Source organism: Eublepharis macularius, chromosome 18 (genome assembly GCF_028583425.1).
Source record: "Eublepharis macularius isolate TG4126 chromosome 18, MPM_Emac_v1.0, whole genome shotgun sequence".
NCBI classification, from domain to species: domain Eukaryota; kingdom Metazoa; phylum Chordata; class Lepidosauria; order Squamata; family Eublepharidae; genus Eublepharis; species Eublepharis macularius.
The window spans coordinates 36,498,540-36,523,257 of record NC_072807.1 but is presented as its reverse complement, the minus strand read 5'-3'; the positions used below and the strand labels follow the sequence as shown (position 1 = coordinate 36,523,257).

The 24,718-nt window shown below is 44.3% G+C and overlaps 1 protein-coding gene across 2 annotated transcripts; it reads right to left on the bottom strand.

The window, feature by feature from the left end:
• Nucleotides 1–14,363: 14,363 nt before the first annotated feature.
• Nucleotides 14,364–22,563, bottom strand: LOC129345674 (uncharacterized). 2 transcript variants are annotated; one of them, XM_055002901.1, is made up of 7 exons: nucleotides 22,483–22,563; nucleotides 21,376–21,557; nucleotides 19,517–19,966; nucleotides 18,701–18,805; nucleotides 18,578–18,602; nucleotides 18,451–18,485; nucleotides 14,364–14,547 (listed from the first exon to the last, which is right to left on the bottom strand). In XM_055002901.1, the coding sequence occupies exons 2-7, from the start codon at nucleotides 21,404–21,406 to the stop codon at nucleotides 14,384–14,386; spliced, it is 810 nt and encodes a 269-aa protein (XP_054858876.1). In that variant the 5' UTR covers nucleotides 21,407–21,557; nucleotides 22,483–22,563; the 3' UTR covers nucleotides 14,364–14,383. The 2 variants fall into 2 exon arrangements, with proteins under 2 accessions (XP_054858876.1, XP_054858875.1); XM_055002900.1 differs by having other exon boundaries at nucleotides 21,246–21,557; nucleotides 22,483–22,557.
• Nucleotides 22,564–24,718: the final 2,155 nt, after the last annotated feature.

The following is a 24,718-nucleotide window of genomic DNA, read 5'->3' as shown; positions in this document are numbered from 1 at the left end:
TTGTCCTCACACCATGTGGCTGCTATGCGAGATCCTTCAAACTTGAGGGGTCACATATCAAACTTGGGAATAGATCCAGAGGAGTTAGCCGTGTTAGTCTGTAGTTGCAAAATAGTAAAGAGTCCAGTAGCACCTTTAAGAGTAATCAACTGTATTGTAGCATTTGCATCTGACGAAGAGAGCTGTGGTTCTCAAAAGCTTATGCTACAATAAAGTTGATTAGTTTAAAAGGTGCCACTGGGCTCTTTGTTATATCAGACTTGGGACTTCCTGCATGTAGATTGTGAGCTCTTCACAGACAGTGAGGGGCTATCCATCATCTTTTCAGAATTGCTTATGAGCATAACAGTCATAAGGTTTGGACACCGGATTTCTGAACAGCGCAGAATACGAAGTGCTGCAGGTTTGCCTACATCCATAGTATAGACTATAGCATAGACTAGAGATGGGCACAAACTGAAATACGAACCAAAATTAAGCATGAACCAGGCCGGTTCGTGGTTCGCGAACCACAGTTCGTCAGATCCCATTTCTGACGAACTGCCATGAACTTTTAGGCTGGTTCGTTTGGTTTGTTTTTTGGTTCGTCATTGTAAACAGCCTGGTGCCAATCAGTTTCCGAGGCAACAGGGGATGGACTTCCTGCAGACCTTCTGCTGACCCGGGAGTGAACTTCTGCTGGCCCGAAAGTGATAGTTTTCTGATCTGGATGTGCCATTTTTACGAACCAAACAAACCAGTTCACAAACCAGGGACAGGTTCATGAAAGTTCATGGTTCGTGGTTTGTGAAGTTTGACGAACCACTAACCACATGGTTCGTTTTTTTTCCAGTTCATGCCCATCTCTAGTATAGACTAAAACCACACATCTTGTCATCCTGTTATCAACATATCCTATATGTTCCCTGATAGATTTTTCACCCAGTCAGTTATTTTTGTCAAAGGAGTCTCTTGATTGAAAATACGGGGAAATTATCTCGTAAATTAAAAATAAGAAATGACATGGCAGACTTGCAAACTCCGCCTCTTCCAGGGCATTAGACGTACCAATCAAGAGGGGCAATCTCTCTCCCTACCATGTGTACGTCGTGTCCGCTACGTGGGGAGTTGTTCTTACTTTGACTCCATCATGTTTATTTTAGAAGTGTACGGCTTTAAAATGTCATTAGCAATCAGGACAAGAAGATGGAAGGTCAGATTTGGAGGCACTGGTTCAGAGGCGGGAGCCTGGCTTAATTAACACGGCATAATTGATATGCACAGAGGTGAGTTAATTTAGAGCCCAACTGGACGTGTGGCAGAAGAGTTGGGTCTGTTGAAATCTCGCTTGGCTTTCAGCATAAGTCCGAAACTGGGAGGGGGGGTCTTGACATACATCTCTGTGTGATTGTGCACATTCCAGTAATTTTATTTATTTATTTATTTAATTGATTGATTAATTGATTAATTGATTAATTGATTAATTGATTAATTGATTACGCTTCTAGACCGCCCTCCCTATCTGACAGGCTCAGGGCGTAGACAACATTGGCCTTGATAGACCAATATCTGATACAGCAAAGTGGAATTGTTCATTTTGCCCTTTATATAAATGGGGTAGAAATATTGTTAATGTCTATGTAATTTGGGGTAGTTTCCTTTGCTTTGTCTACTGTCAAACTGGGGTGGAGCCAACCGTCCTCCAAGATAAGCAGCTCTTCCTTCAACCAGAACTTGAGCCAAAAGGAAAGGTGGGGTATAAATATTTTAGTAAATAAATTTTGCTCAACGGAGTGATAACATAGGAGTAGGGTATTGTCTCTAATTTGTGGATCCAGTTTTGTTGTGTTTTTGATGGGCTGTTCAGTAATCTGGTTTTATTGTGTTGTCAGTTGTACTTATTACACTGCCCTTATTGCATAGTTTGTAATTGTGTAACCAGCCTGGAGGCTCGGTGAGAAAAGCAGGATACAAAAGAAATAAATACGAGACCACTTCATGTGCTTAGATAGGAATACCATGAAAAAGTTTAATATCAAATAGATAAACCTCTGGGAGGAAGTTTTTGTCTGGGGCAGAGGCGGGGGTGGAGGAACACTTCTTCCCATACTCTCACACTTCCTCTCCATTCTGGTGGCGGAGAGTGCCCTCAAGTCATAGTTGACTTATGGCGACCCCTGGTGGAATTTTCATGGCAACAGACTAACTGGTAGTTTGCCATTGCCTGCCTCTGCAACCCTGGTCTTCCTTCGAGGTCTCCCATCCAATTACTAACCAAGGCCAGCGCTGCTTAGCTTCTGAGATCTGATGAAATCAGGCTCACCTGGGCTATCCAGTCAGGGCTCCTCTCCATTCTCTTCCTCCCATGATCCCATACATCTCAAACCTTTTCCTGTGTGCCCCCCCCTCTTCCTGGTGTCTGAAAGTGAGGCAGGTGGCAACAAGAAGCAGGACTTTCTTGGTGGTGGCACCTCTTTTGAAGTCCTCTGTCCCTTGAGGTTTGCCTTGTGCCTATTCTGCTGGCATTTAGGCACCAAATTAAAGCATTTCCCTTTGCCTAAGTGTTTAATTCAAGTTGTATTCCATCTTTTCATGTGTCTTGTTTTCTATTTCACAGGCTGTGTTCTGTCCATTTGATGTGTTTACGGCTCGCTCTTAAGAAATGTTTCGTTCTGCTTCGGTTGGCTGGTGGTTTTATGAGCGCTAAGTGTGGGCTGACTTTATAGGTGGTGGGAGTTTTTTTTATTGTACTGTTTTACCGAATTTTGATTGTTTTTTTAAATAACTTCATTGTTAGCTTCCTCAAATATGTCTCAGTAAAGGCAGGCGATACATTTTTAAAATGCACTAATCAAAATATATCCCCCACCCACCCCAGTCTGAAGCACTCTAGCAGCTCATTCCAAATAACACGGAGAATCGTTCTTCAAAGCAAAACAGAATGGAAGAACACCGAAAGCCTCAAAATACACCACTGTGAATCCTCCCGATTTCTTTTTGTGTACCACTAAGAATGTAATGCAGCTGGTGATAGATCTATCAAAATACCCAAAAGGGGTTTTCAGCGGCACTCTGAACACGGGATTCAAAAGCTGACAAATTAGTCGTGAGTCCTGATCTTGAACCCATTTCCTGAGAGGCAAGCCCAATTTATTTCTGTGGCGCTTGCTTCAAAGGAAGGCGGCTTCAGAACGTACGCTCAAAGCCCAAAGAGGAAATGTGTCCTTGATGTGACTACCAGCTTTCATATCATTTGCTCTGAAACGCTGTGGTCAGAATTGAATGGAATTACATTATTTTTAAAAAAAAACAGCGCATGGCACATAACAAAAAGGAAAAGAAAGCGCAGATCGACAATCAAGAGGCAGATCGAGTCCGGCCCTTAAGAAGCCCTTGGTGTTTCCCTCATCCGTGGCCTTTCATTTTGAAGATCGTCTCATGGCCGTGGGATGTGCACTAAATGTTTTCATTTGCGATCCCAAATTACAGGATGCTCCAGGACCTGCAACGGGCAAAGAAAGAATCTGTGGTTCAGTGCTGCCCCCTTGTGTGACATTTAGACACTTACTCGGGTCATTTATTACTATTTTTGATTGATCTGCTTGTTCGTTTGAGCGATATCCTGAGAGATCGATCCTGTTGGGGATTCAATCTCCGATAGCATAGTGATTTTGTCCTCTGTCTCTCTTTCTGGTGAGCAGTATGTGTTTCTCTGGTGTCTATCCTCCAGGGAAGTAATGATACTAATTTTCTTGTGAGTCAGGTACCCTTTAGCTTCATATTGATGGTTTGCTAATCTTTAATTTTTTTTTCCTAGCATGCTTGCTGTTTGGAAGGTGGCTGGATTTCAGCTGCAATTAGCAGCACCCTAGGCAGCAGGAACTAGCTGCTGTTATAGTGTGTTTGGGATCACGGGGCCCGGCATTTGGACGTATGATGCGCATAGTCGCCTAAGCAATGCAGAACATGCCCAGGCACACACTGAGGAACCCCAGTTCCCAAAAGCCACACATGCGCAAAGTCTTTATGATCCTATTTAGATGAATAAAAAGTGTTGGTATGTTTATGAGTGTTTATGAGATGCCGTTCTCAATTGGCAATCAAATTGGAATTCAAGCACAGTTTGGTTTCCATAGATGAAACCAAAAGCCCTGGCAAAACTGGGAAAACAAACACCCCAAAATAAAAACCAAGTGACAGTCAGGAAAAAAAGCAAACCAAGGAAGGTGTTAATACCCCAGCTGCGTCCTCAGTAATCACCTTGAGAAGGTATAGTGCGCTCACTCCTCATTTTCCAAGCCGCCGCCAGCCTACAATGTTGTCTAAAAAGTAACACATTTGTCAACATCAACACAGGACATGTCATTGCCTGAACATTTCCAAACAACCTCATAAGAAATCTGTCTCCAGGACGCTTAGCAAGATAGCGTGCCGTGCCTTCCCCAGAATTTTTGCTTGCATAATAACCCTATCAATGACTTTCAGGAACCCCGGAGTATCTTCCATCTAAATACACTGGTTGCGAAATGCAATTTTATACAGTAGTCTTCACCGAGAGGCAAGATAAGTGCAAAACAGTTCGTGGTTTAATGAATTCAGAAATGAATAAGGGATACATCTCACGAGGGGGACTTGCACAGCCATTTGGATAGCAAATAGCCATCTTGTGTCAAGGTGTGTGTGTTTTTTAATGCAGACTCATTCTTTCAAAGCTCTTTCATTCACCTCCATGTTATTTAAACTTGACTTTCACGTGCCTTCACTCTCTTCCTCCCACTTATCTATTTGTTCTAGGGGCAGTCTTGGTGATTCTGGGTCCCTTGGTCAAAATTCCAGGATGGGACCCCACTGCTGGACCCTCATGCCTGGGCCAAGCAAGGGGTGACCCCCATGCGAATTGAGTGGGAGCCGCCTCTGGAAGCCAGCTGCCTGAGCCCCAGATGGGGCAGGTGTAAGTATGGGCAGTATCCTGCTCTTCTTCTTCTCCCCCCCCCTTTGGGGGGCAGAGGCATGGGTGGGTGTCCCCCCACGTGTGGGGCCTGGGGCAGCTGCCACTGCTGAGAGCCAGTTTGGTGTGGTCTTTAAGAGCAGCAGAACTCTAATTTGGAGAGCCAGGTTTGATTCCCCACTCCTCTGCTTGAAGCCAGCTGGGTGACCTGGGGTCAGTCACAGCTTCTCGGAGCTCTCTCAGCCCCGCCACCTCCCAGGGTGATTGTTGTTGTGAGGATAATAATAACACACTTTGTAAGCTGCTCTGAGTGATCATTAAGTTGCCCTGGAGGGTGGTATATAAATCGAATGTTGTTGGTTTTGTGGTTGTTATTGCCCATTGGCTAACATCGCCTCTGATCCATTCTTCTCTGCATCTTTTCTCTCTCTCTTCATCCCCCATATACTTTTGTCCTCCATCAATACAAAAAGTGCACCCTCCTCTCTCCAGTTGTGTCTTTCTGCTCCTTAACACTAGAGATTGTTCGTCACCACTTGGAATCCATCTTGTTCCTTCCCTTGCTGTCTTGAAACACCTGTTAAACATTTAGCTCTTCAGTTTTCCATACGGAAGACCAGGGCTTTTTTTCAGGGGGAACGCGGGGGAACGGAGTTCTGGAACCTCTTGAAAATGGTCACATGGGCTGGTGGCCCCGCCCCCTGATCTCCAGACAGAGGGGAGTTGAGATTGCCCTCTGCGCCGCTTGGCCACCAGCACATGTGACCATTTTCTCCGAGGGCAACCCACTGAGTTCAACCACCTCTTTTCCCAGAAAAAAAGCCGTGCTGAAGACCAAGCTGGACATTACACATATAATTAAACCTTGAAAACAACTGAGTGGAGGCTGAACTAGATCTAAGTGTCATTTGAGTGGGAATACAGCATTAACCCTTTTCTTCTATACTATTCCCCAAACTTAGAAATGTATCATTCCGTGCTACTGTTATACACCTGCCCTTTTCCATCCCAACTTGGCAAACAAAGACATTTTCTACTAAGGGGAAAAGGCAGGCTCACTTGTCCCTTGTCATCACAGCCTCAACCAAATTGTTGCCTGCCCTTGCAAGATTATAAAAAATCCGGAAAGCCAGCTATGAATCTCCTGCGTAACATGCAGTTGTGCCTACAAACTGCCCTAATTCCTCTATCTTTCATTCTTATCCCCCTCTTCATTTGTATATCTTGTCTGTCAGATTGTAAGCCTGAGGCCTTACAATAAAAAAAATTGCAAGGGCTGTGTCCTTTATTGTATTTTTATATACAGTGCCTAGTTATTCCGGGTGCTCTAGAAATAAAATTGATATAATAACCACTCAGGCCTACTTGGCAGTGATGACTTCTTCAAGGGGGACATTTCACCTGTTTTATTCATGTCCTCAGAAAAAAAGAGTGAATTCTCACAACAGAAGTGGAGTTCTCTTCTGTGTGGGTTTCCCATGGCAACAGAGCATTTTCAAAGGCCAGAAAGCCGTCCCGAGAAGTAAATCCTTGAATGGAGGGGCTCCCACAGGGTAAGATGCATTAAGAGAGCGGTCAAAGAAGAAACCAGATAATAATAGCGTATTGGTCCTCTCTCTCTGTTAAAAGAAACTTCTCAGATATTCTTCAGGTCATTCCCTCGCTGAATCGGACCTTAGCGCATTGCCAATTGCTAGGTTCAAGGGAAAAAATGTAATGAAAAGTGACAAAAACTGGCCCAATAAAAATGGAAACAGCTAAGTGGCTTGTCAAAACTGTTTCCGGAAGGCTTTTCATTTGCTGTCACCTGAACAGATTAAAGATTGGCGATGTCGCATAGCGTTAGCAATACAGCAATTGGCAGCCTGGGTGAAGGTGCCCCTCTCTGAGGTTGGTGTCCTCATGAACACTGATTAATATTGGGTGGCACTTAGCTGTCAACGTCTCACTAAAATGTCCTATTCTTCAGGCTTCAAAGGAGAATCCAGTCTGCTTCTCGTAACACAATCTCCTTGGAGACAAACCCAAATACACTATCTTTTGCTGGAATTCTGAACATGCCTTGGAGTTTGTTCTCTGCAGGTTTAGGAATGATTTCGAGTGCCCCAACCCTGCTATTTTGCCATGAAGACCCCTCCTCATTTCAGTTTCACTTCTTGCTGCCAATTGAATGCCCGGTGCTTTATTTTGCCCTGTTTGCAAAATATATCCTCACGCCAGGATGTAATGGTTAGCTTCGCCTATGAATTGCTTTGATCAATTGACTAAAAATCTGTTGATTGATTTTAAAAGATGAAATCCATGAATGGCAAGAGACTTCTAAGAACAAGTTTCACACGCATGACTCATGAGTAGAGATGGGCATGAACAGCAATACGAACCAAAAAAAGCCACGAACAGCCCAGTCTGCTGTTTGAGAACAAGCTGTTTGTGAGGCCCCATTCTAAATGAACAGGTGGTCGTTGCAAGCCTCATCGTTCGTTGCTGTTCGTCAAGCCAGACAGTCTGGCACCTGCAACAATTCCCTTGGCAACTTAGGCAGGGATTGTCTGAACTCTGTCTGAACGCCTGCTGTTGCCCTGGAAACCCCAATCTAAGCCCAATTTAGCTTGATAGGCAGGTCTTCCTTTCAAGTGTGGAGCTCCAAATTTGTTACAAGGGAACAAAGACCAGGGGGGAGGGGGGCTCCCAGCTCTGGCTTTGGAGAGGGCAAGACAGTTGCTGTTGGCATTTTGAGAGAGAGAGTGCATTGGAGCTTGAATTTTCTTTGTATGTGGTGGGATAGGGATCTACCCCTTCCAGGGCTGCTGCCAGGCTCTGAGGGCAAGCTATTATTTATTATTGGTACCTTTCCTGCTGCCTGCTCAGGTAAGGTTTCTGGGAGTGGTGCAGTAGGGATCTTGACTTGGATGATGGCTGGAGGAGAGCCTGCTGGCCCTAACGAACAGCCAACCACGAACATGTTCATGAACAGGGCCATGTTCGTGGTTGTTTGTGAGTCCCTATTCGTGGACGGCAATGAACAACGAACATCATGTTTGTTTGTTTTTTCTGTTCGTGCCCATCTCTATTCATGACCACTTCCTCTAAAAACCAAGGAAGGATATTTTTTACTCCTTCTTCAGGATTGTTCCACTTTATATACACATTTATGCAGATTCCATTGATCAACAAGTCTATTCCCTGATTTAAAGCTCATATAACAAACCGACTTTTAAAAAATTATCTATTTATTGAAGAGATTTCTACACCACTTCGTCAGAGTACTGCTTGAGGCAGCTTAAGTTAAAACAACAATTGAGGGTACAGTTAAATACAGTTAAAACAATAATTCTAAGCAGGTCATCTCAGAAAGAAGTTCTACTTTATTCAATAGAATTTACTCCCAGAAAAGGGTTCTTATGTCTGCAATCTGAGGATCCTAAGAAAAGACATATGTTATTAATGTTGTTGTTAATATTTTAATAATAATAAATACACATCTGGACCTCTATGAAAGTAGATGCTCTTGGGAGAAATTTTGAATGGGTAAAAGAGCTCATAGGGACAAGATGAAGTATTCCCCTCCAGACTGGACTGCCCCAAATCCTCTTGAGTGTTTTTTCTTTTAAAATCATTATTGGTTTATTATTAGTTGCTTCATTTTCAGTCGACCCTCAAACCAATGGCTTCCCTTTCTCATGCCTCGGGCCTTAGGAGAAATAAATTTAAGACCAATATACCAATCTTGGTATAAGTTCAATAGTCATTAAATTCCATGTAAGAGCTGGAATTAACCTGCTGTGGCTAGTATTGACAATGATTTATGAAAGGCCTTGGATTTCTTAAATTAAAACAAGTGTTTTCCTTGCACAAACTCGTAACTCCTCTGATAACAATGCTCAGTAGACGGTTCCAGATCTGCAATGGTTTAACTTATAAGAGGGTGGGTTGCCAACCTCCTGCTCGGGCCTTGTGTGCTCCCAGGATTACAGTTGATCTCCGAACTACAGAAATCAGTTCCCCTGCAGAAAATGGCAGCTTGAGAGGGAATACCGTAGATTTTAGTTGCGATTTCTCCCAAGATTCCCTCTCCACTAGTTCTGCCCCTAAATCTCCAGGAATTTCTCCAACCGGAGTTGGCAGTTCTAATATGCCAGTTCATGGCTTGTTAAACTGGGGTGAGTTTTTTGGCATGCCCTCTTTCGGATGGCACATGAAGCTTCAATCAGTTGGAGAAGAGACCATTTTATTCTTCATGCCAGTGGATAGGGGTTTGGGAGCAGCTATTTGAATTGCCTCCACTTTGTCTGCGCTCACCCGCCAGTCCCATCTGCTACTGTTAAATTTAAAGAGTTGGGAGATCCAGTCACAGACCTCTAACACCACCTCATCCCATTTGAGATCTCCACTCAGCCATGGTATTCACTGAGGGTCCTTGACCTTGGGCTAGTCACATACACTCTTGAAAAGCAGGCCACTCATATCAGCCCCCTGTGACATGACCCTTCCTTCTTTGACCTGCACAGTCTAGGCCTAGTGTCTCTCTCAGCCTAACCTACCTCACAGGGTTGTTATGAGGATAAAATGGAGGAGAGAATGATGCAAACCCCCCCGAGGTCTTTGGGAGGAGGGCAGGATAAAAACGTACTAAATACACCAGTTTGGTGTAGTGGTTAAGAGTGGCAGGACTCTAATCTGGAGAGCCAGGTTTGATTCTCCACTCCTCCATTTGAAGCCAGCTGGGTGACCTTGGATCAGTCACAGCCCCACCCACCTCACAGGGTGATTGTGGTGAGGATAATAATAACACACTTTGTAAACCGCTCTGAGTGGGCGTTAAGTTGTCCTGAAGGGCAGTATATAAATCGAATGTTATTTTTATTATTATTATAATACCTAAGTAGTGTGTTGCGCTAGGACCAGGGGAGATGACTCCCTGTGGCTTCAACTGATGGTTGTCAGACACTAGGAGAAATGTCCTAGCGGTAAGAGAACTTAACAATGAAATTAATCAAAGGGTGGAGGAAGCTGTCCCTTATTTTAAGTCTTCAGGCAGAGGCAAGACAGTCCTCTATCAAGGAGGCTACACTGAGCAAGGAGTTAGACTAGATGCTCTATACCATCCCTTTCTACTCTATGATTATATAAGATGTATGGTCTCCAAGCCATAAGGGAATGAACGGAACTGATACCCATGGGAAGAGCTGATCATGTGGGGTTTTCTCACATGCTGAGGACAGATAACTAGGGGTGGTTACCTCCAGCACCCGGTTTTGGGAGTGATCAGAAGAAACCAAAATGCCCAATGAGATGGCCCTTTGGTCCCATCCAGTGTGGCTACTGCAATGTTCCTTGTCTAGATTCTCAGAAGTAACACTCTTTCTACAGGTTGCAAAATAGGAAAGAGTCCAGTAGCACCTTTAAGACTAACCATCTTTATTGTAGCATAAGCTTTCGAGAACCACAGCTGTTTTGGTCAGATGCAACCTGACGAAGAGAGCTGTGGTTCTCAAAAGTTTATGCTACAATAAAGTTGGTTAGTCATAAAGCTGCTACTGGACTCTTTACTATTTTGCAACTACAGACACACGGCTAACTCCTCTGGATCTATTTCGACAGGTTGTGTCCTACAGAGCTGAATGCTATCAATTCTCTTTGGGGGGAAGTTTAAAGAGTGTTTGCTGTACTAGTTTTCAGTTCAGAGCCTCTACTTCTCAAGACACCTGCTTTTGAAAGTGTCTGTGCCAGCTGCAACTTGAGGGTGTAGCAGAGAAAGGCAGCCCACAGTAGCTCCACTCTGCCTTGTCAACTAAAATCCAACATTCTAAAAAGCATTTGAAGTGCCGCATGCATGCCACCTTGAAATGACAAAGAGAACTAGCGTTCTCCTTTTCAATAGCTTTCTACCTGGCTTCTGGGGGAGAAAGGCAGCTGCAGAAGAAATCTGTGCCGTTAATGTTGAAGAGTCTGACTCATCAGGTTGGTGAGTCACACAAAGTCTAGCAGTTATTTATTAATAATCTTGGGGAGGAGGGGGGACTAAATGAGCACCAGCTCAGAGATTTATTGATTCCTAGGGGGTAACCGCGTGCAACACCAAATGTACTGAATGAATTGGTTGTAAACTTTAGGAGGCTGAATGGTTCAAAAAGTCACAAAAGTTGGGAGGGGACTTCTAGTTTCAATTAGGGAAAGCTAGAAAAACCCCAATAGATGTTCTTCTTGAAGACCTCCAATGAGGTAGTACCTCTCTCCTCCCAGTAGATGGCTCCATTGTTGAACTTGGAGGGGGAACACACAACAGAGAGGGGGAAAGTGCATAACTGGGGCTAGGGGAGAGAAGTTGTGCGTCAGGAAGTGAGGTGGCACCCCATTGCCTTCGCTTCCCAGGATCCCAGATGTCTATGAAGCAGAGTCCCCCCCCCCTTTAATAATCGGCAAAAAGAGTTTTATCAGGAAGCATGGTTTGTCCAGCTTTCGTTCAAGCAGTCGCATACATCTCTGCATATCTTAAAATTGTCTTGCTAGTCCGCAAACATTTCGATCCACAGAAAGAGACAGGGAGAGAGAGAAAGAGAGAGCGAGAGAACGGGCTGCTTTATTAAAGCCATGTCCTTTTATTTAGTAACACACATCAGTGAATCCAGATAACGGAAGCTCTTTTCCTAATGAATCCTTTGGTATGTCTTATTAAAGGCCTCTTGCCCTCTTTAGCCCTTCTTGTTGGCGTGCCAAGGCCTCCCATTCCAAATCTGCATCAAAGGTAATAATGTAAAACTGTCGCAACAGAGGCAAGGATAACACGCCTAAATGAAAGGAAGCCATCAGATAACGGGAGCTGCTTCGATGGCTTGGTATCGCATCTGCTCGATTGAATTAATCAATTGGTTTCATTAATGCAATTTCCTACAAGAGAGATACTGTGAGGATTTCATTTTTGTCTGTCGCTTGAACAAAAGAGTGAAGAGGTCCAATCGTTCAACAAGAAAAAAGTGCCTATCTTCTCTGCAGTCTTCCGAAAAAGATGATCAGGATTCCAAGATTCATATATCATAACAGCTCTGTTTAGAAACCTGGATAGCAACAAATTTTGATCACCATTTGACGGTTCCACTGAGTCATCTGTTCTCTCTGACTTATTCCTTCCTTACTCGTTTTAGCATCTTCAGACTGGGCACCTCTAAGGGTTATCCCTAGGGCTGCTAGCCCAATGAAGATTTGGGCGGGGGGGGGGGGGGTTGATCATTTATTGGACTGCTAATTTATAAATTGACTGATTCAAATGAAACACTTTTGCATATTAGCCATGCTTCTAAATAACCACTTCCCCAGATGGCCTACAGACTTCTGTAATGAAGTATTCTTTTCAACATGCTTTCTCTCTGGTTTAGCAGTAGGGTCTAAGGGCCAAGCTACAAGTGACAAATGACACTTGAACGGCAAGTGTATTTCTCCCTGTTCACTTGCACTCCACTCAATCCACTTGCCGTTCAAGTGTCATTTGTCACTTGTAGTTTGGCCCTAAGAAGCTGAGCTATGAATTAAGAAGTCCCTAGTTCGAATGCTGCCTCTGTTTTGAGTTCATGAATTGGAGAACCACTGTAAGGGTTATGGTTACAGTTACTAGACTAGCCTGTGGAAGTTCAAATCCTCATTTGTCTCTGGATGATCTTGAATCCCTTGTACACTATCGGCCTAACCTATCTCACAGGCTTGTGGTGAAGATGAAATGGGGGCGGGGAGCAGGTCTGTGTTTCTTTAAGGAAGGGTGGGGGAAAATGTGCTAACTAGATAGAAGGATTTAGGGAGCCCACAGTTCCACAGCCACAGCTTCCTCTCCCATCTGTAATACGGGGATCATTGAGGCCTACCTTATGGAGTTTTCGTTGTTAAAATTACAATAAGATGAAATACGCAAAGCACTTTGAATGTTCAAAAATCGCTATGCAAATGCTAAACATCATCAGCGCCCTCAGTGAAAATAAGTATCTTACGTTTTAAGTCCTCTCTAAATGGAATAAAATGTTCAGCAGCCAGCAGGCATCAGGGCCAAGCTACAAGTGATGAATGACACTTGAACGGCAAGTGTATTTCTCCCTGTTCACTTGCCCTCCACTCAATCCACTTGCCGTTCAAGTGTCATTCGTCACGTGTAGCTTGGCCCTCAGTTTGCAAAACGAAAGCACATCTGCAGTTTTCAGATGCATAGACATCAAACATTTTCTAGGCATGGCTTAAGTTTCTCAAATCTCCTTGCAGGGAAAAAAAAAGAATATTACCTAAGTACAGGTGACATCTAGTGGCCTAGAACTGAAGAAGTCCAGACTTTCTAGGCAGCTTCCTTTTCAATATTTCCTGTGCCAGGGTTTGTCGTACAGGACATCTTTCGGATTTGACCATTGCTGAAATCTGAGTTTTGTTTCTTCTTTAGCACTCTGTACAACTTAAATAAATGAGTTGGGAATATAAACCCTGCACCTTTTAGGAATCTTTGTGGACTGATGTTGTCAGAGATAAAGAGTCAATTCATTATTTTTAATAGCTTTTTCAAATGTGGAAAAATAGCTGCCTGAAAAAATGGTGCTACAGTCCAGTTTGTTAAGTCTAAACAACACACAAACAGCACGAAATGAATTCCAAAATCAACTCGCTCAGCTGTTTTAAATGTACTGAATATTTCACGGGCCAGTGTTAAATTGTGTTGCTCTAGTACATATAACTGCTTCAAGTAGATAGAACCACTAGCTAAGTGAGAAACAGTGGGGTGTAGTGGTTAGAGTGGAAGACCCAGGTTCGAATCTTCACTCTGCCGTGGACGCTTGCTGGGTGACCTTGGGCCAGTCGCACACTCTGCACCTAACCTACTTCGCAAGGTTGTTATGAAGATTAAATGGAGCAGAGAAAAACGATGAAAGCCACGGTGGGGAGAAAGGCAGAGTATACATGAAGTAAAGAATATTGGTGAAGTGCAATTGTTTCTCCCCTAAAATAGCAAATTTGAAAGATGAAAAGTATCCATTCTTGAATGCTCGGAAAGAAGAGTGCTTCTTTATCAAGTGCTCAAAATTGGATTGCAATTAATCTTGCTCATTTGAATTTCTGCACTGCTCCTTGGGAACTGTGCGGCACTGCGTTGCCTAGACAAATATTTTAAAACTTTGGAAGAGAATGTTTAGGAGAGTTTTTTTTTTTTTATAATAAGCAAACACTTTGAATTTTCAGTAGCCCTTGTGTTTTTATTTCTAGTCACATATTTAAATGATGCCTGCCCTGTCCTGGTGAAACTGAGGCATCTGGCTGGTTGTTTTAACTAGCCAGTCACCTGATTCAAAAACCTTGGTGGATTCTCTTGTATGCAAATCAAATTTCTATGGATTAAAATTATTTGAAAATCAAAGGGCATCCTTTAATTTTAGAGGATGGACAGACATATTCAAAAGCAAATTTGGTTGCAAGCAGAAGATTTTATTTTCTCTATTTAGTCACCACAGCATAGACGGTATGCACTTTCTCTCCAGGTTCAGAAGTTGGTTTGCCATCCGGTAACGAAGAGATGCCTTTTCTGGGCGCTGTCACCAATGAATACACAGGTTCAATCCTGTCTATATCATTCCGGCTGCTTACTGCATATGGGGAGCCTGTAAGAGCAAAAGAAGTCCAAGAAAGAGTTTGAATCCTAAGAATTAAAACCAAAATAAGTTTAAAACAAGCAAATTAAAAGTTAACTCTTTTGGCTTTTAAATTGGGACACTAAAAGAAAGGATTTTTCATTTCAAAGCTAAGCCATACATCGTTCTGTCCCTATCTTTTCTACCGATCAGTATTCAGAAATATGACTGCTTCAAATAAACACCAGCATGCAATGTGGAATGGGACTTGTAGGGATCCCATTCCCTCGGTGGGGGCCGGAGATTCCCTGCTTCCACCCTCCACCCACCACCACCACCACTCACCTAGGGGAAGGTGGGGGAACAGGGGTCCCGGGCAGACTTGCAGTGCAGCATGATGACATCACTTCCCAGGAATTACATTATCACACTGCCATGAGAGCAGGCTAATTGGGGCTCAGGGCCAAGCTACACATGACGAATGACACTTGAACAGCAAGTGTATTTCTCCCTGTTCACTTGCCCTCCACTAAATCCACTTGCCGTTCAAGTGTCATTCATCATGTGTAGCTTGGCCCTCAGATTGGCCCACTGAGAGAACACATGTGTGCTCCCAAGCATGCACAATGATGTCACTTCCTGGAAGTGATGTCATCACACAGGCATGGGAGAACACTGAGAGCAATGAGAAGGTAAGTGCTGGGTCCTCCCCCTCCTGTTGGGATGGTAAGGGGACCTGGCAACTCTATTACTTGTCCAGAAATGCTGTTCTCCATTCCACCACCCCCACTGGCACTGCACAGCAGGCATCTTCCCCAAGCCCTGCCCTGGTCCCTCTGTCAGCCCCGCAGCTGCAGGCACCTCCACAAATGCCCAGGCCACCTTCTGCAGTGGAACAGCAGCCACCGACACCCAGCCCTGGGCAGCAAGCAACCCTCTGCCCTGCAACAGCACAGGCAGCCCAGTCCCAGCCAGGCCTCCAGGAGTGCTTTGGCAACCAGGGTAGGCACAGACTCCAGACTCCCAAGGGAGCCACTGAGGAAGCTCCAGCAGCAGCCAGGACAATCCAGGCAGAGAGCTGAGCCAATGCCCCGTCTTAGGCTGGGGGGGGGGACTGAAGAGGCAACCCCCCCTTCAAGCCTGAACAGGCTGCGAGAAGGACTAATCAGGGAGGCTGGGTGGGGGTTGGGAGGAAAGCCAGGGAGAAGGGAAAGAGAATCCCTTAAAAGCAGGTTCTTGTGAGGGCCAAAGGAGACGTCAAGGGATGAGACAGCTGGAGTGTGCTGCTGGACCCAGGGAAGGAGAAGGAACAAGGGGGTGCAACCGCCTTCCCTCCCCATCACAAGCCTGAGGATAGCTTCCTTCAGCATCTGCCAGGCCAGCTGATAGCCAGACAGGGGCGTCGATAAGAGAAGAGCTTCATACCACTGCTCGATTTTCCTGAGAGTGGAACTCAGCTCTCAGCTAATCCAAACTGAGCAAGAACTTTTTCCCCTGATGCACTATTTTTTTTTTAACTTGCAGTCAGGGTATTGTAGGGAGTAACGTGGGAAAACACAGTGCTTCCCGCTCCCTGATGTGTATGGTAAATGTGTTATTCCTGAACACGCATGAACACACACAGACACACACACTCCATTTTCATTTGTCCTTTGTGTAAATGGACTCTGAATCATACTTTTGCATGATTTTCAGTTCCATCAAGCACAATTTTTTCAGCTTTAGCAGAACTTTTAACTCTTTTAAAATTTCAGTTACAAATAAATAACATATAACGACTAAATGCAGTAAAAATGACATGTTAAGAAACAAGCAAATGTATTGTCGAAGGCTTTCACGGCCGGAGAACGATGGTTGTTGGGGGTTTTCAGGGCTGTATTGCCGTGGTCTTGGCATTGTAGTTCCTGACGTTTCGCCAGCAGCTGTGGCTGGCATCTTCAGAGGTGTAGCACCAAAAGACAGAGATCTCTCAGTGTCACAGTGTGGAAAAGATGTAGGTCATTTGTATCTACTCAGGAGGGGTGGGGTTGAGCTGAGTCATTCTGTAAGAGTTTCCCAGGGTGTGGAATGCTAATGGCGGGAGGCTTCACTGTATCCTGAGGAGGTTCTTTTGCATATGGATTGGTGCTTGATGTGCTAATCTTCTCTGCAGGGCTATTGTCGGGTGTGGAGTGTTTTGTTGGCCTGGTGTTTTTCAGAACTGGAGCCCATGCTCTGTTCATTCTTAAGGTTTCTTCTTTCCTGTTGAAGTTTTGCTTATGCTTGTGAATTTCAATGGCTTCCCTGTGCAGTCTGACAAAGTAGTTGGAAGTGTTGTCCAGTATTTTGGTGTCCTGGAATAAGATACTGTGCCCTGTTTGAGTTAGGCTATGTTCAGCCACTGCTGATTTTTCAGGCTGTCCAAGTCTGCAGTGTCTTTCATGTTCTTTTATTCTTGTCTGGATGCTACGCTTTGTGGTCCCGATGTAAACTTGTCCACAGCTGCAGGGTATACGGTATACTCCTGCAGAGGTAAGGGGGTCTCTGCTGTCTTTTGCTGATCGTAGCATCTGTTGTATTTTTCGGGTGGGTCTGAATACTGCTTGACATCCAACAACATCCACCTGAACATCCACCAACAACATCCACCTGAACATACAATTCACAATGGAGAAAGAAAGTGAGGGAAAACTCTCATTCCTGGATACCTTGGTCATCCGCAAAGCAAACTTTCAGTTAGGTCACAAGGTCTACAGGAAACCAACTCATACTGATCGGTACTTACACAAAAACTCCAATCACCACCCCCGACAGAAAAGAGGCATAATGAAAACATTAGTGGATCGTGCAAGACGGATATGTGAGCCGCGCTTTCTCAATGAGGAAATTAATCATCTAAACCACGCACTTCAGGCAAATGGCTACTCCAGAAATGAAATCCGAAGAGCAATCAAACCCAGGATGAATCAAACAACCAAGGAAAAACAGTCACCTACAGGAAAAGTGTTTTTGCCATATATCAAAGGAATTACTGATCAGATGGGAAAGCTTATGAAAAAGCACAACCTTCAAGCAGTATTCAGACCCACCCGAAAAATACAACAGGGCACAGTATCTTATTCCAGGACACCAAAATACTGGACAACACTTCCAACTACTTTGTCAGACTGCACAGGGAAGCCATTGAAATTCACAAGCATAAGCAAAACTTCAACAGGAAAGAAGAAACCTTAAGAATGAACAGAGCATGGGCTCCAGTTCTGAAAAAACACCAGGCCAACAAAACACTCCACACCCGACAATAGCCCTGCAGAGAAGATTAGCACATCAAGCACCAATCCATATGCAAAAGAACCTCCTCAGGATACAGTGAAGCCTCCCGCCATTAGCATTCCACACCCTGGGAAACTCTTACAGGATGACTCAGCTCAACCCCACCCCTCCTGAGTAGATACAAATGACCTACATCTTTTCCACACTGTGACACTGAGAGATCTCTGTCTTTTGGTGCTACACCTCTGAAGATGCCAGCCACAGCTGCTGGCGAAACGTCAGGAACTACAATGCCAAGACCACGGCAATACAGCCCGGAAAACCCCCAACAACCAAACAAGCAAATCTTGAATAGCAGTGATGAAAACACTCAAAATAAAAAGGCTTCCAACGACAGCATTTAGAAAAAGAAATTTAAATGGAAAGGGCCTCCACCCCATACCAAGCCTGCATTTAGCACAAGACATACTGAATCTGATTCAAAGTTTTAACAGTCTGAATTCAGCTTCCTGGTCCATATTCATGGTGTGTTTTGCAACATATTCGTTGAGAACCTCTCATGCAGTTTTCTAAATTTTTTATGTTCATTTATTCATACTTCATTTATACTTCATTTCTTTTACTTTATAATTGACGTGAGCCAGCGCTTCCAGTGAAATAATAAAAAAATATTATGCTTACACTCATCTCCTTCCATTTCAACTGCTGCCTGATTCCTAAATAAAAATAGACAACAAATGAATTTAGAATAATTTCTATCTGGCTGGGGGGGGGGGGAATCTAAGAAAAAGTATAGCAAATAGATTACCTTCCAAGTCGTTCGACAGGATTTCCTGTAAAAGATAAATGAGCATTTTGAAGTTCCTGTACGCAACTGCTTCTACAAATTATACACTTAGGGTTTCACTTTGTCTTGTTCTTCTTTGGTTACCTTTTGACTTCTTCTTCCAGTAAAGGAGCCACATTATCCCACAAATGAGAATTACACCTCCAATCACTCCGAGGGAGATGGGTAATGCGTTTGTAGAAGGGGGAGCTAAAAAGAGAGTTAGAAATAATATTACATCTATAGGCTAGCCCAGTCTCATCAGATCTCAGAAGATAAGCAGGGCTGGCCGGATGGGGGACCTCCAAGGAAATCTAGGGTTGCATTGGTGACCCATCTCCAAACACCACTTGCCTTAAAAACCCTACGGGGTCGGCCTAAGGTGGCTGCGACTTGATGGCACATTACACATACACAGGCAAAAAAGCTATTTAATCGTATTTGTTGAGTGAGGCATTGTTTTCAAATTATTTATTAATGTTTTTACAGTGAATAATATGCCTCCGATGAGGATCTATCAGTGCAATCCTAAACAGAGTTACTCCAGTCTGAGCCCATTGAAATCAATGGGTGTAGACTACAGTAACTCTACTTAAGATTGCACTGTAAGAATGTAGTAAGTGTTGAAATTCTCGGAGTATTTTTTTCAGTCTTGGATTTTTTGTAATGACACCTGAGCAGAGACTGGAGGCAAGAAAACTAAAGTGGAAACTAGGGATATTTCTCATGGAATTAAATCCCCTTTTCAGTTTCTCTCCTTCCTTGTGAGGACCTAGAGCCAGTTTGGCAAGGGGGTGGGGGACGAAAGTTGGGAGGAGGGCAGAGTAAGTGGCAAGAAAGGGGAAAGGAGACATCCTCGCTCGCCATCATACGCACTTAGGGGTCCCCTCTAGCTGATTCCATTAGCAGTTGTAAACTCACACAGTGTTGTGGGATTCTCAGCATTTATGGACATGTTATAGGTATTCTCAACTTCTATAGACACATTATAAGCAATCTTCCACACGTGTTTATGTTCCCAAGCAGTAACCACGCACAAATACATTCCGCTGTCAGAAGAAGTGGCATTGAAGATCGTAAGCGTGTGGTTTATCTTCCTGTCATCCGAGATTACTGAATGATTGTCTCTCCTTTCTTTGACTGTAGGATCCACACAGCAGTTGACATCAAAGGACAAATTACTCCCATGATTGCCTTCATTTGAAGCTGAAAGAAGACAAGCGCTTGGACTGGTGTCCTTAATCCAGTACAAGGCAAATGTTTTGGATTTATGCTTAATTTCAACTTCACAGGAAAGGGTGAAGTTGCCTTTTTCTTTGACTGCCAGAACAGGTTTCAATGATTCCGTGACGTTACCAAAGACTTCCTTTTCTGCAATACAAAATGAAATAAACCAAGATTATGCAATCGTCTCTCATACTACTGACTAGGTGCACGTAAACGCTGCTCTATTATTTCTGCAGAGACTTGCACCTAATGATGTTTGTATTTGTTATCCGCCCTGAGCCTGCGAAAGCGGGGAGGGCGGAATATAAATATAATAAATTAAATTAAATTAAATTAAATTAATTAAAAAGCAAAGTTGCCTCTTCGGGACAATTCTTGCTGAAGCACCCCGGAATGAAGACATGAATCACAGAGATGGGTTATATTCAGGGGTGTTGCCAGGGTTTCTGGCACCCACGGCTGTCCCTACGTGTGCGCGCATGCGCACAATGCGTGCGTGCGTGCCCTGGGCCTGCATGATGACATCAATACGTGATGATGTCATCATGCAGCAAGCCGGGCCCATTGGCCGGCAGGCAGCTGGGACAGCGTGCGAAGGCTGCCTGTGCTCCCAGTTGGGCGCGGTGGGTGGCTGGGGAAGTTCTGCACACCGCCCCGGACGCCTGCCGTGCCAGGCCCGTGGCTGCTGTTCCTGGCCGGGGGCATGTGTTGGTGGCGGCAGCGGCGCGGGGCTGGCCAGCTGCAGCAGCTGCAGGCCAAGCACACCAGCTCTGTGGCATGTGCCTCTGCCCCTGGTGCCCCCTTCAGCGCCCCAGTGCCTGCGGCGCCCGCCTCACCACCTCGATGGTGGCACCAGCCCTGGTTATATTAAAGGAACTTACTAACTTCTAGGTCACCTCTAGGTCATCATGCTATCAGCTGTCCACGTATAAGCAGCCCCATCCTGGCCCAAAATTCGACTGATTGGGTCTCCCATTTTGTCACCTGATCATAAATATTTACTTCATTTACACCCTGCATTCCTCCCCAACGGGAACCCAAAGCAACTTACATCTTTCTTCTCTCTTCCATTTTATCCTTTCAACAGCCCTGTGCTATACACTAGGCTGTGTGTGTTGGACTGGCCCAAGGTCACCCGCCAAGCTTCCATAGTAGAGTGGGGATTTGAATATGGACCTCCCAAATCTTAGCCTGACACTCTAACTATGACACCACACTGTCTCTCTACAACCCCATACTGAGAGGTGCTGAGCCCCAGCTCTTTTCCCTCCTCCATGCTGCATATCTCTGCAACCTGCATGCGCCTGCTCCCTCTGAAAAAGGACAGTATTCTTTCCAACAGGTGTCCTGTCTCAGCTTCACGCCATCCAAGTTCTCTAAAGTCATCCCAAAAAACGTCAGATACCGTAAAGATGTTTCTCACCTGCTGTACGGTTTCTGATTGCGACAAGGTAGAAATCAGAAATGCTGCAATGGGTATAATTAGTAAAAAGGGGGGTCCAGGGAGCACATGCAAATATTCCACCAAGAGAGAAAGTAGTATAGGGTAAGACCTTTTGGGGGCAAAGTGAACGTTCCACACATCGTTGTTGAGAATCCTTGGTTTGAGTGCTACTAATAGGTTCAAATTGTTGTAGGGACCATGAACGGCCTTTGTACCAAACATATTCAGTAGCCGATTGGCTGCAGTTCAGCTTGTGATTTCCATTCTCAAATTGGCGGAAGAAGGTAGCCCCTGTGAAAAGATTTCATGAATGAATGATATCCTAAGGTCCAAACTTCAAGTTTTCTTAATAGGATTCCCCCTTGTCCCTGAAATCCAGAAACTGTTAACCCCACTCTCCCTATGATACCAGTTTTAGACCACATGACTTGGATGGATCCCATAAAGATTTCTGGGAATTGTAGTTTGGAGATGTGGCTAAAAGCTCTCTGCCAGAGATCCCAATCAGAAATTAGAACACTCCTGGAGGGCTCCTTTATAATGGAACAGGATTGCAATCCACCGCAAGGATCTTTGCAGATATCACCTTTATTGGCGTATACCATAATCCACCTTCCGTGTTGCATTAATGGTATAGCTCTCCTTTGGTAGTTTGCTGCTTGCATTGGTCTCTGATTCTGCGATCCTTGTCCTACTGCACTCTTCATTGCACTATTTTTTATTCTGCAATCCAGTGGCTGTTCGAGACCACTGGGTCAAATGAATGGTAATAAAGAAAGAATATTCTGCAATCCACATTGAGTCTTAGTGAGAAAAGCAGGCTGTGAAGTAAAGTAAAATAAAAATGGACCACCCTGAGTTCTTTGTGGTTAGGGTGGGATGAAAACACAGTTGATTGATTGGGATAGACAGAAATTTTCATGGATTAGAGGTCACATGATCAGAAGCATAAAGCATATCCTCAGCTGGCATTTGATGGCATTTTAAGTACACTGTATTTTTTCTCTATGATTGTGTATATCTATGACTCCTAACTGAGAAGATGCACTTCTTGCATCTACTGAGGTTTATGCCACAAAAATTACTCATCTTTAAAGTGTCACAAGAACCCTTCCCTCAAGAAATCAAAACTGCATCACACAAGGGTTTGCAGACTGTTAAACCAAGAAAATCAAAGCAAGAGAGCAAAGCCGAGTATCTCTGGAAGGACACGTACCTGTGATTTCTCTTGGGAAAGCAAGAATCAGTATGAAAAGCATGGCCTTGAAATGAAGAGTCATAAGACTTTCTGCTTGCTTCTCTCTTTTTTTATTCCAAACGTCACTTGTGGAGTCGAGGAAAGCAGAAGAAAGAGAGAGGAAGCAGCATACAGGAAGGAAGAGATATTTATATATGATATTTTTTGTACTGCTCTGCTGATAAGCATGAGGCGGTTCTTGAATCCGTTTCTCTACCCTTGCCAGGATTCTGAAAAAAACCTGCTTTCTGGAAAGTTATCCCAGCTACTGTATTTCTATTTATCTTCTATCTACTGAGAGTTTGACAACGGAACCAGTTGCCAGGGGTGGGCAGAGTCTCGCTCAATGGAGATCTTTAAGGTCAGCCTGAACAGCCATCTGGCTTTGGATTTCCGGCACTGAGCAGGGGGTTGGACAGAGGGCCAAGCTACACATGACGAATGACACTTGAACAGCAAGTGGATTGAGTGGAGGGCAAGTGAACAGGGAGAAATACACTTGCCGTTCAAGTGTCATTCGTCATGTGTAGCTTGGCCCTCAATGACCTCTAAGGGCCAAGCTACACATGACGAAAGACACTTGCCTGGCAAGTGGATTGAGTGGAGGGCAAGTGAACAGGGAGAAATACACTTGCCGTTCAAGTGTCATTTGTCACTTGTAGCTTGGCCCTAAGACCCCTTCTAACACTAGAACTATATGACTCTGTCTTTTGTGCATCTATCTGTGTATTTTTGTCCCTGGAGAGAGGAGGGTGATTTTCCTTTTTAAATATGCATAGAGTGTTTCTTTCTGCATGTCTGAGGGCCAAGCTACACATGACGAATGACACTTGAACGGCAAGTGGATTGAGTGGAGGGCAAGTGAACAGGGAGAAATACACTTGCCGTTCAAGTGTCATTCGTCATGTGTAGCTTGGCCCTCAGAAGCCTCCTGCGTATGCAGAAAACCTTTACCTGATTTGTTTTTAAAATGTGTGTGTTGTCTTTCCACTCCAGGCCTGCAAGGTGACAAACAAGCAAAAACATTGATACGAATTTTTAAAATACATTTTTTAAAAAAAAGAAATTAAACAAAGCACATAAATGGGAAGTAGGGTTAGTGAGGGGACAATCTTGTCCAGGGACAATCTTGTCCCGGGAACAATCTGATTTTGCTTCCTGATAGAAACTCAACCGCTGATGTTGCCACGAGAAGGTGTATTCTGCAGTCATATTTTACACCCAAATTTCTAGTTGGGTGACCTCACTTGGCTTGGCTTAGTTTATCTTCATGTCACTGAGTACGCCTGACAAAAAAAAAGTTTATTTTGCACAGCATAGGATCCATATCTTGTCCCTCTCTCCATGGCATATCCTCTAATTCAGCGGCTCCATGTTTTGTCCTGGTCAGCCACTAGATAGCGTAGGAGGGCTATCCTTTATCTGTGTGCCCTTTCCAACCATTGCAGGAAACAAAAGCTTGCTGAAAAGCAAGATATGTAATGACATTTCCAAGGAGTTTCAAACACACACAAGTTTCAGCAGAGAACATAGCTTTTAAAGAACAACATCCATGTGCCAGTTGTTTCAACAAAGACTTTTCATTTTGTTTTAGATAGTATTGGGCAGTGAAAGCTTATTCCACCTAGGGGGAGACCCCTGATGCCACAACCTGCCCAAAGGGACCAAAGCATTCAATGCAACACTTTCTGCAGGAATTAAGTGCAGTGGCACCTCAGAGACCAGCAAGCTTTTCAGGGTATAAGCTTTTAAGAGTCAAAGTTCCCTTCTTCGGATACAGCGTTGTAGCAAAAGTCACAAAGTTTTTTGCAAGGCCATGGCAAAAGTTACAGATTTCAAGCCCCGTGTGGACGGGGACATCCAACAGACAGGTTCTCTTCATGACCAAGAATGAGCTATGAAATCAGCCTCTTAAGTGCTGGCAGACTGGCAATTTTAGGAAACAAGAGAGAGATTCACATATCTGAATGAAGATGTGAAGCAGGAAGCAGCAAGACCATACCTACCAGGGCTTTTTTTCCAGCTGGAACGTGGTGGAATGGAGTTCCGGCACCTCTTTAAAATGGTCACATGGCTGGTGGCCCCGCCCCCTGATCTCTGGACAGAGGGGAGTTGAGATGGCCCTCCGCACCACTGAGCGGATGCTCTCAAGTGCTCTGGGAATGTCTTTTAGATCTTTGGTTCCAGATCCCATTGGCAGCTTTTAAGACAGGAC

What these genes read in the sequence shown, in the direction of transcription:
- LOC129345674 (XM_055002900.1), bottom strand. Translation starts at nt 22,546, where the DNA reads ATGACTCTTCATTTCAAGGCCATGCTTTTCATACTGATTCTTGCTTTC. An exon ending in TTTCCCAAGAGAAATCACAG is followed by an intron (nt 21,558 to 22,482) that starts GTACGTGTCCTT and finishes ATCTTTTCACAG; the next exon opens with GGGCTACCTTCTTCCGCCAA. An exon ending in AATCAGAAACCGTACAGCAG is followed by an intron (nt 19,967 to 21,245) that starts GTGAGAAACATC and finishes TTTGTATTGCAG; the next exon opens with AAAAGGAAGTCTTTGGTAAC.